This window comes from Malania oleifera, chromosome 4, assembly GCF_029873635.1.
Source record: "Malania oleifera isolate guangnan ecotype guangnan chromosome 4, ASM2987363v1, whole genome shotgun sequence".
Lineage (NCBI taxonomy): Eukaryota > Viridiplantae > Streptophyta > Magnoliopsida > Santalales > Ximeniaceae > Malania > Malania oleifera.
In genome coordinates this window covers 94603571-94620144 of record NC_080420.1, presented here as the reverse complement: position 1 = coordinate 94620144, position 16574 = coordinate 94603571, and the positions used below count along the sequence as shown (strand labels likewise).

At 37.9% G+C, this 16574-nt stretch overlaps 1 protein-coding gene across 2 annotated transcripts in view; it reads left to right on the top strand.

Annotated features, from left to right (window-relative positions):
• The window catches only part of LOC131153454 (phosphoglycolate phosphatase 1A, chloroplastic-like), a 63509-nt gene extending 47988 nt beyond the window's left edge, over positions 1 to 15521 (top strand). For both annotated transcript variants that reach the window (XM_058105771.1, XM_058105772.1), the window contains 4 exons: positions 108 to 205; positions 1412 to 1511; positions 14987 to 15090; positions 15188 to 15521. In XM_058105771.1, the coding sequence (XP_057961754.1) occupies positions 108 to 205; positions 1412 to 1511; positions 14987 to 15090; positions 15188 to 15294 (409 nt within the window). In that variant the 3' untranslated portion in view covers positions 15295 to 15521. The remainder of the gene's footprint in view (positions 1 to 107; positions 206 to 1411; positions 1512 to 14986; positions 15091 to 15187) is intronic.
• The last annotated feature ends 1053 nt before the right edge of the window (positions 15522 to 16574 follow it).

Sequence of the window (16574 nt, the reverse complement as noted above, 5' to 3'; positions counted from 1 at the left end):
TGTTGTCTAGCAAGTGTTATTATTTCCTGTAAAGTCATGATCTTTTTGTAGATGCACTCATTTATCTTCCTTGATATGTGTACCGATTGTTCTTTATATAATGCAAGATATGGAACACTCTGTATACGAGAAAATCCTGGGTGCCTCTTCATTGCTACCAATCGTGATGCTGTCACTCATCTCACAGATGCTCAGGAGTGGGCAGGTTCACTTCTTTCCTGCCTTTACTGCACATGTTCCATTAAATTATTGTCCACTCCTGTCATAGTAATTAGTAATTGCCTTCCTCTTTTGTGAAAAGAATTAGAAAATGCAGCCTCTTCACTGGATGTTGCCATTCATAGTTTACTCTGAAGCCACTTTAATCATCATGTGGGTATGTAATGATTTGGACAATAGTCTTATTCAGTTTGTGGTTTACAGGCATAATATATTGGTATCTAGTTTTATTCAAAGGATTGACAATCATGCAGTCTTGAATACAGATGAGAGATAATGAAACATTTAATGGAAGGTTTCAAAAGCTTAATATTTTCATTAACTGCCAGACAAAGTCATTATTGAAGTAGATAACCTCAATACAGATGAGATCTAATGAAATGTTTAATGGAAGGTTTCAAAAGCCTAATATTTTCATGAACTGCCAGACTAGGTCACTATTGAAGAAGATGAACCAAACTTGAACTTGTCAAAGAGTATCCATAAGCTTCCAGTTGATCATTTTGTGTATTTCTGAATTCCGAGGAACATATTTCACCTTGGTGGCGTTCCATTATTGTACGTAATGCACACTTTATTTGTATGAAGTCCTCCACTCTAATTGTTTTGTCTTGTTTCTTTTTCTTCTCTTTTGATAGTGATTTATACTTAAAATTGATTCACGTGGCTGCTTGTTGGATCATCTTCACTGAGTTGGCCTGGCACTTCTATGCAGGGATCAAAATGTTAATTGTGGATGTTGCTATTCCATGTTTTCATTTTCTTTATGTCACTTCGGTTCTCTCTCTCTCTCTCTCTCCTGCTTTGGGTTTTGTTGTGCGGGTGGGGGAGGGGGAACAATTTGTCGAAGCAATTGCTTACCTATGTAAGCCCCAAATTATCTTTTCTTATATATGTTTATAAGCCATTTTGAGACAAAGCAGCACGAAAAAATATTGTTGAGTACCATAAATATGAGAACTAGGTCTGTAGTTGTTTTTAAGGATTTTGTGAATATCCTGATTAGCATTTTTGGGATATGATGGAATTAGTTGGTGAAGCCGTTTGTTAGCTCCAATCAACTTGATCAGAATTCATTATAAGAAAATTCAATTGCAAATCCATTGTGTTGACATGTTGATTGTTCTAAAGTGTCTATAACAATTTCTTCACATGTTTTCTCCAATCCACTCTAATGGGTGCTTGATGGCAGGTGGTGGTTCTATGGTTGGTGCCATTTGTGGATCTACGCAACGTGATCCATTGGTTGTGGGAAAGCCTTCAACATTTATGATGGATTATTTAGCTGACAAGTACTGTTCCCAAATACTTTTTCTTATTATTTTTTTATCAGTAAAGAAGCAAAATGAATAACTAAGTGGGCACCAAATGGGTGCCAAGATATGTGCAACACTTGTTTATACACCCAACAAATCAACTAAATCTAAAATGGACCACCTATCCACATCACAAATCCCAGTACGGCAGAAGTGTAAACTCTTTAATCACCCTGTAGCTGTGAGGGGGACACTTCCTCCCCGCTGAACTTTTTTTTTTTTTTTCTCTCTATGCACTAAAAAATACAGATTGAGACCACTATTTTTCTCTTCTTTATGAAGCCTCTATGCCTGAGCAAGCCCACAGCTCCTTAGCTACTGAATCTGCCACGACCCAGGATAAACCCATCATTGAGAATGATACATTCCACAACTTCCTAGGCCACCTACATTGGAGAAGAATGTGGTTTACAGTCATAGTTTCTTCTTTACCCAAAAAAACCTGTTTACCAAAATTTTCTTCTGAAGTTTTGTCTAAAGTCAAAATTCTGGCCAAGAAACCAAGTGTGTTAGCCCTCATTCAAAGCTAATGTTCTACTACAGAAACTCCAACCAAGCCAAGTGGACCCTATCAAAAAGATGAGTGAGGAGATACAGCTTGGGTTACATTTGATAGGAGCAAGGTTGTTAGAATTGGGATTCTAAGTGGGATCTTTGAAGGGGTCCGCAGGACTGAATCTTAAAATTGAATCAGAATCATAAGGTTCTACTTTCAATGTAAAATAAATATTAAAAAATCATATATGTGAAACTTTATGGCAAGTCTTTAGACTAAAAACTTGGTTAGTAAGCATAATATGTTAAAAATACAATAAAAAGTTTAAACAATAAAAGAAGAAAAAGAAGAGCAAGAAAAGGAGAAGAAGGAGAAAAACAGTGCCCACTATTGAGTCTTTTCAAGAAGCAAAAATTTTTTTTCAAAGCATACCTCTGCTGCTTTGCTGGGCCAGCTGGTTTGGCTCTTTTCTTGGCTGCTGCTGATTAAACAAGAACTCTGTGATGAAAAGGACTGATGTTTTCTTGTCGAACACCAAAGAGAGAAGAGGACTGAGGACTGAATTTTTGTTGAACCCCAGGAACTCTGGTTGTTGAAACCAAAGAATTGTTGATCAAACAGCAAGACTGCTAGCTGCTGCTGATCAAACACCAGTCACCAGATGGAGCGCTCTCTGGCTGTTGAACGGGAGAGAAATTCAGGTGCTGGGTTGCTGAATTTCAATGAAGAGTGGAGGACTGAGGTGTCGAACTCCAGGGAAGTCAGGTGCAGATTCCCCTGAATCTGTTCACTGATGGGAGGCTGGGAGCCATTTTGCCCCAGTTTTAGAAGACTTTGGACCAAACATAAACCTTTTGGGGCCTTTGGGCGAATAAAAACATGTATTAGGCCACATTATTGAAGCCCAGAAAGGAAAAAAATCCCAATCCGGGTAACAGAATAGGATCTGTACGATTCTAGTTTCGATTCTACTTATGATTCTACGATTCTACCGATTCTTCTACAATTCTACCACAATTCTACTTAACTCCAATATTTGTTGTGACTTGGATTATTTGGGTGAATCTGGATCATACAATCCTACGACCCAGATCGCGATTTTAATAACCATGGATAGGGGTGAGGAGTTTCTGCAAACCAACATACAGAAACTCCCCCTCAAACCAAACGGACCCTATTAAAAAGGCTGGAATACAATTCTACCCTTGATTCCACAAACCAAACATAGGAATACGATTCCATTCCTAAAATTTTTTCCATTCCAGGCCCACAAAAAAAAAAAAAAAAAACGGGGTTTAAAGATCCTGATATGATTCAAGGGCCCAAGGTTGGTAGGGAGGAGGTTGTTGTTTCTCACCCTTTGCTGCTGATACCCTTCTTTTCCTTAAGGACAATTTTGTAAAGTTCTGAAAAATTTTAACCTTAAAATTTTTGAGAAAATTTCAGAATTGAAGATCAACATGCCTAAGGGTGGAGTTGCAGGTATAAATATGGGCAAGGGTGATTTAAAGGCTTTTGCTACTTTAGGTTATTGTACTATTTTAGACTGGCCTGTTACTTATTTGGGTCAACCTCTTGGTGGAAATCCTAATTCTTGAACTTTTTGGGAGCCAATGGTGGCGAGAGTGAGTAGCACTGTATTGGAAGAGCGCTTATTTATTTTTATGGGCTTATTACTCTTATCAGGTCTTTCCAACATTCCCATCTTTTTTCTTTACCTTTTTAGAGTTTGACTGGGGGTGACTGCTTCCATGGAGAAATATTTTATGGTTGGATATTGAGGAAGAGAAGACTGACTTTCTACTCATTTGGGAGAAGGTTAGAAGACCTAAGTCTAAGTGGGGTTTGGGCCTTGGAACTTGGTGTCTAGAAAGATTTCTCTAGTTGGTAAATGGTTGGATTCAAGGTTGATTCCCTATGGCACATGGTTACTAAAAGCAATTATGGATTGCATAGGAGCACATTGAATATGTGGGTAGTGAAAATTTTTCTTATGCTAGTCCTTGGAAGTTGGAAATTTATTTCTTAGGTTGCTTGTTTCATCCACGCTCCTACCTGTTAATGTGTTGAGACTTGGAATCATATTCGGTTTTGGGAAGATGTTTGGGTGGGTGAGGTTGAATCTTTGTTCCCTCATTTATAGATTTTCTCATTTTTTCTCAGAATTTTGTTGTCTGATATTCAGCGGGACAGGATAGGGGCTTTGTCTTTTTGTTTCTTTACTTTCATTTATATTTTGGGAGGATATGTCATCCTCTTTTCTCTGCAATTTCTCCCATCTATATTAATGAATTTCTTTTTCTATCAAAAAAAAAATAACAAATCTACCCAGCTCGGACCTTTGTCTCCATACCACTCCCTTAGCTATTTGGTCATTCCCACTTCACTAAATGGTCTTTGCAACTAACCAAAATCCAACACAACACCCCCTCCCCCAAAAGAAAAAAATAAAAAGCTTTTGGACTCCATATTCCCCTATATGAGGCCTTCTAACCCCAAGTTCACAGTGGAGTTCCTTGAAGAATTGTAAATGGATGCTGTTAAGGTTATTTAGTCTTATAGTAGTAAGGGTATTATGGTCATTTGTATTGTACTTACATGTATTATAAATAGAGGGAGAGACCTATCACTGAGTTTAGGTCTTCCATTTTACCCAATTACTCAATGTGGTATCAGAGCGTGAAAACAATGCGCTCATGGTAATGCATTAGTTGTTGTTCGGTGTTAGTAACAGTCTTTGGTGACCTTGGGGCAGCGACAGTGCTCATAAGCTGTTTTGTGTGTGTGTGTGTGTGCGTGTGAGGCTGTGGCAGTGTTGCTTTCTTGGGGCTGCATCTGAGCTTCTTGGTGATTTGTTCATGGTAGTTTTGGTGATTCACCTCTCCAATTGTTCCAGTGCTGAGTGTTGCTTTCTTGGGGTTGCATGTGAGTTTCTTGGTGCTATGGCAGCCTTGTACTAATTTGTCTGTGGCTTGTTCATGGTGGGTCACCTTGTTCGTGGTTGTTCCAATTGTTCCAACAATTTATCTTATGATCATTGATCTGAGTTTGTGAATGTTGGGATGGCGTTTGCAATTCCCAAAAGTATGATTCCTCTGTTAGTCACTTGTTTGAATGAACCACATACTGTAACTATATCAGAGGAGGAATATTCCAGGTTTCTACAGTATCAATTGTCTCAACAAGTATCTTATCTCGTTGCTTCTTTTGCCTAGAAAGGTAATCCTATAGTCTGCATGTCATTTGGTATCCTTCCTACTAGTCCTTGGATTATCGATTCCGCTGCCATTGATCATATAACATATGCAACCAACTTCTTTTGTGATCCCCAATATCCTAAAAATCTCCCTTAAATTCCCTTGTTGATGGGTTCACTATTGCTTTTAAGGGGATAGGAATAGTAAATCCTACTCCTTCTATCTCTCTTTATTTTGCTTTATACATCCCTAAATCTCCTTTCAATCTTATGTCAGTTAGTAATCTTACAAAGTCACTAAATTGCTCTATCCCATTCCTTCTTGATTTTGTGGTTATTCAGGATCAAAAGACAAGATATACAATTGGCACAGGACATGAGATTAGTGGACTTTACTACTTTGACTCGCCTTCTCCACCCATTGCCTACACAGTTTTAGCTACACCACTTTAAATCCGTTGTCATCTGTCCTTGGGCAAGTTGAAACAACTAGTTCCTACATTAAGTTCTATGTCTAATCTTGCGCAAGTCTTGTCAATTGGGAAAGCATCATTGTGTTCCCTTTGCTCCTTGGGTCGACAAACGGGTGGTTAGTCCTTTCATCCTTGTCTATTATGATATTTGGGGTCCTAGTTGTGTGACATCAAAGTTGGGGTTTTGGTACTTTGTTACATTTGTTGATGACTACTCTAGGATGACTTGGTTATATTTAATGAAAATTGTTATGACTTGTTTGATATCTTTCGTGTTTTTTTTTTCCCAAATAAAGACTCAATTTGACATGCCAGTCAGGATACTCGTAGTGATAATGCTAAGGAGTACTTCAGTACCCAATTCAGTGTTTATATGACTAACTCTGGTATGATCCATCAGTTCTCTTGTGCCCACAGTCCACAACAAAACGGAGTTGCAAAGCTGAAAAATAGACATATTCTTGAAGTCACTTGTACCCTATTGTATGAATGTCCCTAAAGTCTTTTGAAGTGATGTTGTGCTCATAGTTTGCTCCCTCATCAATAAAATGTCATCCTCTATCCTTGGAGGTAAAATTCCATATTCAATTATTTCCTAAGGCTCCTTTGTTCTCCCTTCCTTGTCGTATATTTGGTTGTCTTTTTTCCATTAGTTTATCTCTAGGAATGGATAAGTTGGATCCTTGTGCTATCAAATGTATTTTTCTAAGTTATTCCTACACTCAAAAGGGATATTGATGTTATAGTCATACTTAACATCAATTCTTTGTCTCTGCCGATATCACTTTTTTGAGTCTACACCACACTACTCTGATTCCTTGATTTCTGTTGATCTTGATGAGTCCCTTCCTTTGCCTTGCCTTCCAAATCCAAACCTAGTATCTGTGGCCGATCTTCCTACATCTTCACCCAGTTTGAGTCCTTCTTGTCGCTTAGATCATCCCAATTTGCAGGTATACACACAGCGACTCAAGGGGGAAGTGTCTCCTTTATCTTTTACTACTGTGCCTCTAGTTCCCTCGTCAGATAATCTTATTTCTCGTGATGTTGATCCTCCAATAGTTGTTCGAAAAGATAAACACACTTGTACCCAAGGTCTTAAATTTCGATTTCGACTCAAATTTCGAAGCTCCAAAAGTACAGAAATTTCGACGAAAATTTCAATTTCGATGTCAATTTCAATTTCGATTTGAAAAAATAATGGAAATAAGTAGTAAGCATGGAATTATTTTATAAAGCTTTAGAAATGATTAATAGACATAACAATTTAAGTTTTAGGACTAATACATTACAAGTAAATACATCTATGCTGTCTATGAGGTGGAGAAGTTGTAATATAATATGTGCATCAAACATATTTGTAAGATAATGTCCATTAAACATATTTAGTGATTAGTTTATACAAATGAAATTCATAAACCATTTAAATATTATTTATTATACAAATAATGATAATTTAGACATGAATAATTAAATAAAATGTTGTTGTAAATTTACTTTTTCATAAATTTCAAAAGCACTTGTAATAATATTTTGTTTCGATAAAAATAAATAAAACAAATTAAGAGAGAAATTTCACTTAACTCGAAAATCTCTCATTTGCATTTCGGGAAATTTCATTGCGTAGTTCAAATTTTGACAAGTTTTGCTAAAATTTTGAGATTTCGATAAATTTCGGATGATTCGTTGAGATTTCGATGGATATTATACAAGACGGAAATCGACTGCCATTTCGATTTTGATGGTAATGGAAACCGAGAATTTCGACGAAAATTTCGATAATTTCGTGGAATTTTAAGACCATGCTTGTACCCAACATCTGATCTCTAATTTTGTTCGTTTTGATTTCATGTCATCTGCGTATTACTGTTTTGTTAGTACTCTGTCTTCTTTTGCTCTTCCAAGATCTAATTCTGAAGCCCTATCCCATTTTGGGTGGAGGATGGCAATGGTTGAAGAGATGCGTGTACTACATGATAATGATACTTGGGATTTGGTGCCTCTTCTTCCTGATAAGTCTATGGTTGGTTGTCAGTGGGTGTACAATGTGAAAGTCAATCCTAATGGTTTTGTGGCTCGTCTGAAGGTCCGCCTTGTTGCTAGGGCGTTTACTTAGGTGTATGATTTGGATTATTCAAACACATTTTCCTTGGTTGCTAAACTTGCCTCAGTATGTTTGTTCATTTCTTTAGCCACCATTGTCATTGGCCTCTACATCAGTTAGATGTGAAGGATGTTTTTCCTATATAGAGTGATCTCCATAAGGGGGTATATATGGAGCAACCCTTTGGGTTTGTTGCTCAGGGGGAGTCAAGCTTAGTATGTTGGCTCAAGAAGTCATTGTATGGATTAAAACAATCTCCAAGAGCATGGTTTGGCCGTTTTAGTGTTGTAGTACTTGAGTTTTTCCTTCATTGATGTGTAGTAGATCACTTTTTATTTTATCGTCATACTTCGTCAAGCAGTATTTTGCTTATTGTATATGTGAATGAGATTGTGATCACTGGTGATGATGATCATGGCATCCAAGACCTAAAGCTTTTTCTACAGAGTAAGTTTCAGATCAAAGACTTGGGACAATTGAAGTACCTTTTGGGTATAGAAGTATCAAGATCTCACACAGGAACTATCTTGTTGCAAAGGAAGTATGTTATTGATCTTTAAGAAGAAAAAGGGCTATTGGGATCTAAACCTGTTAATACACCCATGGACCCTAATAGTAAGTTAATGCCAGAAAGAGGTGATTTGTTGTCGATCCCAGGTTGGCATCGGAGAGTTGTTGGAAAGTTGAATTATCTCACAGTCACTCGACTAGATATATCCTTCACAACAAGTGTTGTGAGTCAATTTCTCGATTCCCCAAGAACAAGTCATTGGGATGCAGTAGTTCGCATTTTGAGATATCTCAAATGTCACCAGGGAGAGTTCTCTTATATCAGAATCGGGGTCACACTCATATTTAGGGATATATAGATGCAGATTGGGTCGGGTTACCAGCCGATTGAAGATCAACAATCGGGTATTGTATCTTTGCCGATGGTAATATGGTGTCTTGGAAAAGTAAGAAACAAACTGTGGTTGCCAAGTCGAGTGTTGAGTCAAAGTATAGGGCTATGGTGCACACTATAAACTTTTTTGGCTGAAGAACATGTTAAAAGAACTAGGTTTTCCACATTCTCAACCTATGGAGTTGATGTGTGATAATCTAGCTGCTATTCATATTGCCTCCAACCCTGCCTTCCATGAGCAGACAAAGCATATTAAAGTTGATTGACATTTTATTTGAGAGAAACTTGTACAGAAGCTTATTACGACCTCTTATGTGAAGTTTGAGTTTCAGCTTGCTAATTTGTTCACTAAATCCTTAGAAAGTGCTTGTGTGAATTTCATTTGTAACAAGCTAGGAGCATATGATACATATGCTCTAGCTTGAGAGGGAATGGCAAGGAAATTTAGTTGTTTAGTAGTAAGGGTATTATGGTCATTCCTATTGTACGTACATGTATTATAAATAGAGGGAGATACCTATCATTGAGTTTAGGTCTTACATTTTACACAATTACTCAACTAATGCCATCATTTCTTGACCACACAAACTTCACATTTATTTCCATCTTGTGAAAGAAATTTTTTCTTCTATGAGCATTGGCCACTTTGAAAATATTTTATGTTTCGATTCCCTTTTTTAACCTCAACATCCTAGATTCCTCCAAGCCAATAGTAATGGACAGCTCCTCTTTGAGCAGTACTTTCTTTCATTCTCCAACGAGGCCTCCTTGAGTCGCCTTCTCACCTAGCATGCCTGCCTACCAAACATCATCTCCTTTTTTTTCTTCAAATCCCCAAAAGCTTCCCTATTCCATTTTTTGATTAATCGTTTATGAAATTTCATTTTCTTTGCAATAAGAAAACTCCCACCATCCCTTTCCCAAATCGCCCAATCCTTCTGCCTCTACCACGTGTTCTCTAGACAAAAAGGTTTAGGTTCCCATCTTAACTCCCTCAACATCTAGGGTTTGAGGCCAATGGGCAAACAGTCCAATGCAGGCTTTCAGGGTAGCTTTTGAGCAGCCTAGGGAAAATGCTCCTTCCACTCTACTAGGATAGGGAATTTGTCAATTTGCGTAAGTGTAAAGACCATCCTTGGATGCAATATTAGGCCTTATTTCTCGTTTGCTATTGGCTGGCTTCAATGTAAGTGCACTCTTTATTGAGCATATGGTATGTGACTACATGTGTTTTTTACATAGTTATAAAGTGCCTAGGCTGCCTACTGGTGACAACTTCTCAAGTTTACAAGTCTCAACCAAATATCCCTCCTTTGGAGGATCCACCAATTCCAGAATGCAATGTGCTTCCAGTTGGCAATATGGTTGCCATAGAACATGAAAGGAGGGGATTGCTATCAATACATTTAGATCGAAGGGAAAAAGTAAGGCAGATTTTCTGTTTTTTCTTAAGCATAAATTGATGCGTAAACAATGGTGATACTTTCTGTGGAAGCAGCAAAATGGTTCTCTAATGGTCTGGCTTCGAGTTTTGGCAGGCTGGTAAGGGGCTTCCAAAAGTTGATGGAGAGGAGTTGTGTAGATTGCCAGCTTTGGGACAAATTCTGCCATATAATTGACTATGCCAAGGAATTGTTGCAAGTGCTTTATCATCATCTAGCTGTCCGAAAAGGCGTTGAGTTGTGTAGCAATATGTGGCTGCAACTCATACTTCTTTCCTTGGCTAATTCCAAGAAAGTCAATCGCTTCAATACCACTTACCATTTTCTTTTCTGGCAGCATGATTCCATAGTGTGCCTCAATTTCCATGAATTGATTCAAAAGCTTTGCGTGGGATGTTGTATCTTTTGAAAACAGTAGAATATCATCAATGTAGATCAGGGCATGATGGAGAATGGACTGGAAGATTTTAATTATTTCCCTTCGGAAGATGGACGGGGCCACTTTAAGCCCAAATGGCATAACAGTCCTTTGAAAGTTGAAATTGGGTATGCAAAAAGCCATCTTGGGCCTATCATTTGGGTGGATGCCTAATTGCCAAAATCCCGCTTTCAGGTCAATATTTGAGAAGATTTGGGCCTCTAATAATTGCAAGAATAAGATGGCCCGATTTGGTAATGGGAATTTATCATCAGCAAGGAAATGGTTGAGGGGCTGGTAGTTGATGACGAGTCTAAGCTTTCCTCGAGATTGTTCAGCCCTTTTGTTGACATAGAAGGCCTCGCAAGCCCATTGTGACTTTGTTGGCTCGATGAGCCCTTCTTCTTGCAGTTGGGTTAGCTCACTCTAAGCCAAGGAATAGTGTTATGGATTCATCCCCTTGTGGCTTGCCTTAGTTGGGTTGATGTCTTCATTCGTCTTGATGGGAAGGCTAACAAATAACTCTAGATTTTTCCACAATGGTTTTGAACACTTCTTTAAAAATTCATTGTGCCTGTCCGCACAGTTTGCTTGAATTAAACGAGCCTTAATTTCTTCCAAAGATTGGGTGATTTGAAAGAGATTAGGGGTCTTGGTCCATTGTAATAAATATGACCTGAACTTTAATCCTTGTTTTGTCCATTGGACCTTGTTCAGGTGCTGAATGATGTCGAATCCAATAAGAAAGTCCTTGTTTGGAAGGTTTGACCTAAAGAATGTAGCCTTGATTAAGCATTGTGGATGAAACTTAATATAGATTGGCACACTCTTTAATTTGACCTAAAAATGTTCTCCATTTACCGCTTTGAAACCTTGATTACACGACTTCCATTTATCTTCTAGGAGAATGCTTGGCTTTAGGAAGCCACACGCTGCTCCTGTATCAAAAAATGCAATGACTTTGATTGGCCTTGAGTATTTTTCAACTAGTACCTAGACTGGAGCAGAGGGTGCAAACATAATCTTCTTTCTTAAACTGTGTTGATAATGATTCTTGGATAGAACAGAGGTTGTGAACTTCTTCTTCTGTTGATGCTATCGAGTAGCATTCGTTGTTAATGGATTGGATGTGAGAATATTCTAGATCTGGATCAGCATGATAACTCTCGAACTCTTCATCTTCTTCATCCGAAGAGTCTAAAGGATCTATTTGCTCACATTGCTAGAAAGCAAGGATGGAATCTTCATTTTATTGGTCATTAATGGAGAATACAGATTTGATGTCGTCATCTGAATCCCAATCTGATACTTTGTGTAGCATCTGAATTAGTTTAATTCTTTTTCATCTTTAGGGACACCTTTTTGCATAATGCCCCTTTTGATTCCAGAGATTCACAAGAAGATTAAATGTTGCTCACTTAAAAGAAAAGATCTGGAGAAGCATTATAATCTTATCTCAGAAAGATACTACACTCTCTGCAGACCAGATGATATCAACCTCAAGCAAGCCTATCTTAACAGCTTGCCTGATCCATTAGAAGAAGTCCTCCGAGAAATTCAAATGAGTGGAAAAAGACTGAGCTAGCTTCTCTAATGATTGACTGGGAAAGGGATACTTTGATTGATTCTGTTAGATTTGGTTGTGTAAGATATAGGTTGGTGATTTGACCAAAAAAACTTGGGAAGTTCTTGGAGATAGGCAGGGATGGAAAGGAAGATATTCAGTGTTTGTTCCTGGTGAACCAAAAGGGGATGGATGACAAAAGTTTTGTGCAAGGATTCATGTGGTTCTTAGGTTCTTCCCTAGGGGAAATGGTGGTGTTGGCAAAGGTTCGCAGGGGACAGTTGTTCTTGGAGCCAGGTAGTGTCAGTGAGAAGAATGGAGTCTGATATATGTGGTTGTGTGATGCAGATGCAGCAGCAACAGGCAATGCAGCAGATGCAGCAACAGTCACAGGCAAAGCAGCAGATGCAGCTGCAGTAGGTGCAGGAATAGTCTGTTTGTCTATCATCTGCAGAAGAGCATCGCCATATGGGACTTCGGCTCCAATGGCAGTGGTGGCTAGGGTTTCATTGTGGGATGGGAGTGGGGTGAAGATGGGATGCAGGGGGGCAGAGTGCCTGTCCATCAATTTGGACTTGGACCGGATTGAGGACTTTGGCCAACTGAGTGAACAGGCTGAAAAGTCCAAATGTCTTAAGTGGTGACTTGGCCTGATTTCCAGCCAATGGACCTTGAATAAAAGCGAGCATTTTCTTGGAGCTCGTAGAAGTTTAAGATCTAACAGGCTTCCTTGCCAAGCCCAAGATTCTAAGTATCACAAAGAAGGCAATGGGCGTATTTCAGGTTTTAGAAATGGACGGTGTTAAGGCTTGATATACATTGTTGGCCCACAACCTAATTCATTACGCTTTTAGTTAAGATTGTAATCTAACATGGTATCAGAGCTAGTTACCAAGAGGTCCTGGGTTCTAATCTCATTGCCCATGTTTACTGTGTGGTGTTTAAAAATTATTGTATTCCCTGTAATGGGTGTTATTTATCATGTGTTTATTTTCCCACGTGCTGTTGAGCTGCATGTGCAGGGGAGTGTTAAGGCTTGATATACATTTGTTGGCCCATAACCTAGTAACTTGAGCTTTTAGGTGAAGTTGTAATCTAACAGACTGCTAAGCCTGGTACAGCCAACTCTGATATGGAGAAGAAGGAAAGGAGATGGCCCTCCCCCCTTTGCAGAATAGGTTTAATGCTTTATTAAAGAAAGGGATTTCAAGACTACCACTGCACAGTACAGGGGGTAGGTAGGGTGAATCCAGCTGGGCAGCCTCCAACCAAGGACAATAGCTACTCTGTTCGTCTTGGGTATTCAACTGGCACTCTGCCATTCTGGTTCAAGAGGATTGCTTCCAGGATTAGGTTTGATGAAGAAGATGTCCTCAGCGTTAGCTGAGGGATGTGCCTTCAGTAAGGTTCACAAAGGTGGTATATGTGATATATAAAGGTTTGCTGCTAATGAGGGGAGTAATTCTTCTGGTAAGGGAAGGAATTTTGAGAATGTTTATTTTTGTCAGGTGGATGGATGAGATTGTTCTTTTTGGGACAACTGAAAAAATGTAATGAACTATGAAAGCACTTACTGTTTTGAATTCCCAGAATATTTAGAAGGGGGACACAAGTGTGAGGAGTAGCAGGGGCAAGGCTAAGGAGAAATGGGGTAATGTTTCAGGTAATGATAGTGCTGATGTTAGTGAATTAGTGGACGAGGGCAGTTTTCCTTTGGACGGTACTTCTATAATTGAAGAGGATGGTTTGGGTAAGGAGCAGTAGTGTAAGGAAGGGATTTTGCCCACTCCAGTTTTAAGGTTGATCGGAAGGGCTTAGAAGCTCAATGATTGATGGATGAGATGGGTTTGTTGTTTTCCAGTCATGGAGGTAACAAAGTTCAGTTGGATGGAGGTAGAAGGAAATTGAAGAAGGGACTGCATGAATTAGAAAATTCGAAGTTTTTCCATAAACTATGAGGGAAAGGGCTTAAAGAGGAGCTTTCTTATTTGACTTGTTAGTTAGATCTTATTTATTTATTTGTTTTTGTTTATTATTATTTTTTAGGATTGCTCGTCCTCTTTTACATTGTAATCTCCTTTTTCTCTCTTAATATGTCTTCTTTTTTTTTTTTAAGGAACAAAACATTCTCCAACACTTCTGACCCTCTTTTTGGAGTGGTGCTGATTTTTCTTCGCTAGAGTACAAAAGTGCACTGGAAGACACAAAGCAGTCTTGGAAGATCAAAAGTCCAACCTCCAAAATCCATATGGGACCTTTGAAACCAGATACTGAAGTAGAAGTAGATAACAAGCCATGCTATGTTTGCATTCCTATTGGTTATCATACATTTTTTTCAAGTAACAAAAAAAATCAGAGGAACTTAGTAAGAAAGTTGCATTCATTGAAGTTACCTTGGCAATATTAAAATAATAGATTATTAAGATAGTTTTTTAAATAATGGAAACTAAACATTGATTCCAAAGAAACTAGAGACAATCTCAACTGATTAGAACTCGTTGAGGTGAGGCAAGAAGAGAATCCCAAGTTCCCAACTATAACTTCCACAAGCATTTCAAAAATATGATGAATTGAGCATGCAAGCTTATGGAGAAACTAGAGACAATCTCAACTGATTTCAGTGAATTCATTTAGGTGAGGCAATAAGAGAGTCTCGAATCCCCACTATAACCTCCACAAGCATTACTAAAGTACTATCTAATGACCAATCTAGGGAGAGACTATTGCAAACTTGACGGTTAATTTTATTTGTGCACTCTACATCTGACAAGCATCAGAAATCCTAAAATGCCAGAAACCAAGTCTACTGGAAATTAGCAAGCCTTGATAGTCTTATGAACTGATGTCATAACAGGTTCAACATTCTCAAGTCGCAGATATGCATGGTTGGGGACAGACTGGATACCGATATTCTGTTTGGACAAAATGGTGGTTGCAAAACCCTTCTTGTCCTCTCAGGTAATTAACTGCTGTATTATATTTGTCTGCTTTCTTACTTCAATATCTCCTATATGTAATATAATGGAGATTTTTTTTCTTTTATTTTTCCTGAAAGGTGTGACTACATTGTCGATGCTTCAAAATCCCAAGAACACCATACAGCCAGATTTCTACACCAGTAAGATTTCTGATTTTCTTTCCCTCAAAACTGCAACTGTGTGATCGTGCAAGCATTTCACGGCATCATGCACAGGCTCGACAGTATTATCTTGCCAAAAATGCAGAGGGATAAAGTGCCTCTGCTTTTTTCTGCTCGAAATTATCAGTGCACATAAAATTTGCAGGGCTGTATTGTTTAGGTGAACCATCATAATATTCATGGTGCCAACAACATAGATTATATATTTTTGTATTTGATTTATCCCAAATATAAGTTCATATTTCTTGCAGTTGTTATCTCTAATTAACGATTAAGAAGAAAAATATGAGGTGTGCTGAAGGACCAAGACACGGTATGGTCTATAAGGTGTTTGAAACTCTCTTTTTACCCATATTATTGGCATCCAAATCAAGTGTTAAGTTATGCTGGTGTCCGTAGCTGAAGAATCAAAATTCAGATTCAAGGGCGAAAAACATTAACCTAGTGTTTGAGAGTGTAGAGTTCAAACTTTGAATTTTGAAATTTGTGTGGATTTGGAAAAAAAAAAAAAGCAAAATTGTGTTTATGCACCAACCCACTCAAGTCTAAACTGGCCATATCCAAGCTTCGAAACATGGGGCTATTCAATTTCATCTTGCCTGTTTGCCCCAAAATGAATATTCTATCCTATCCCAAGTTGTGAAGGGATTTTGTATTACCAAGCAGGAAAGGAAAACACTTGCAGCGTGTTTGGTTTACAGATGGAATAGGAGTAGGAAAGGAATGGAATGATAATTTGAATGGAAGGTATACAAAATCAAATTCCTACGTACCAAACAAAACATGTAGTTAAAGCGATTTTTAAGTTTACTATAGTCCACTTTGCATTTTAATTTGTTATTAGTTTCTTGTATGGTTGTTATTGGTGTGTTTATTGAGCTTTTTTCACCGGCAATTGCCTTTCTTCTCTCTTTCTTTATTTCTTCCTTTCTTTCTCTTCTTTTTTGGCTCAAATTGTGCAGCCCTGTTACCCCCTAAGGTCTTAAATTTCGATTTTGACTCAAATTTCGAAACTCCAAAAGTACGGAAATTTTGATTTTGATTTGAAAGAATAATGGAAATAAGTAATAAGCATGGAATTATTTTATAAAGCTTTATAAATGATTAATAGACAACAATGTAAGTTTTATGACTAATATATTACAAGTAAATACATCGATGTTGTGTATGAGGTGGAGATGTTGTAATATAATATGTGCGTAAGATAATGTCCATTAATCATATATTTAGTGATACCATTTGAATATAATTTATTATATAAATAATGATAATTTAGATATGAATGGTTAAATAAAATGTTGTT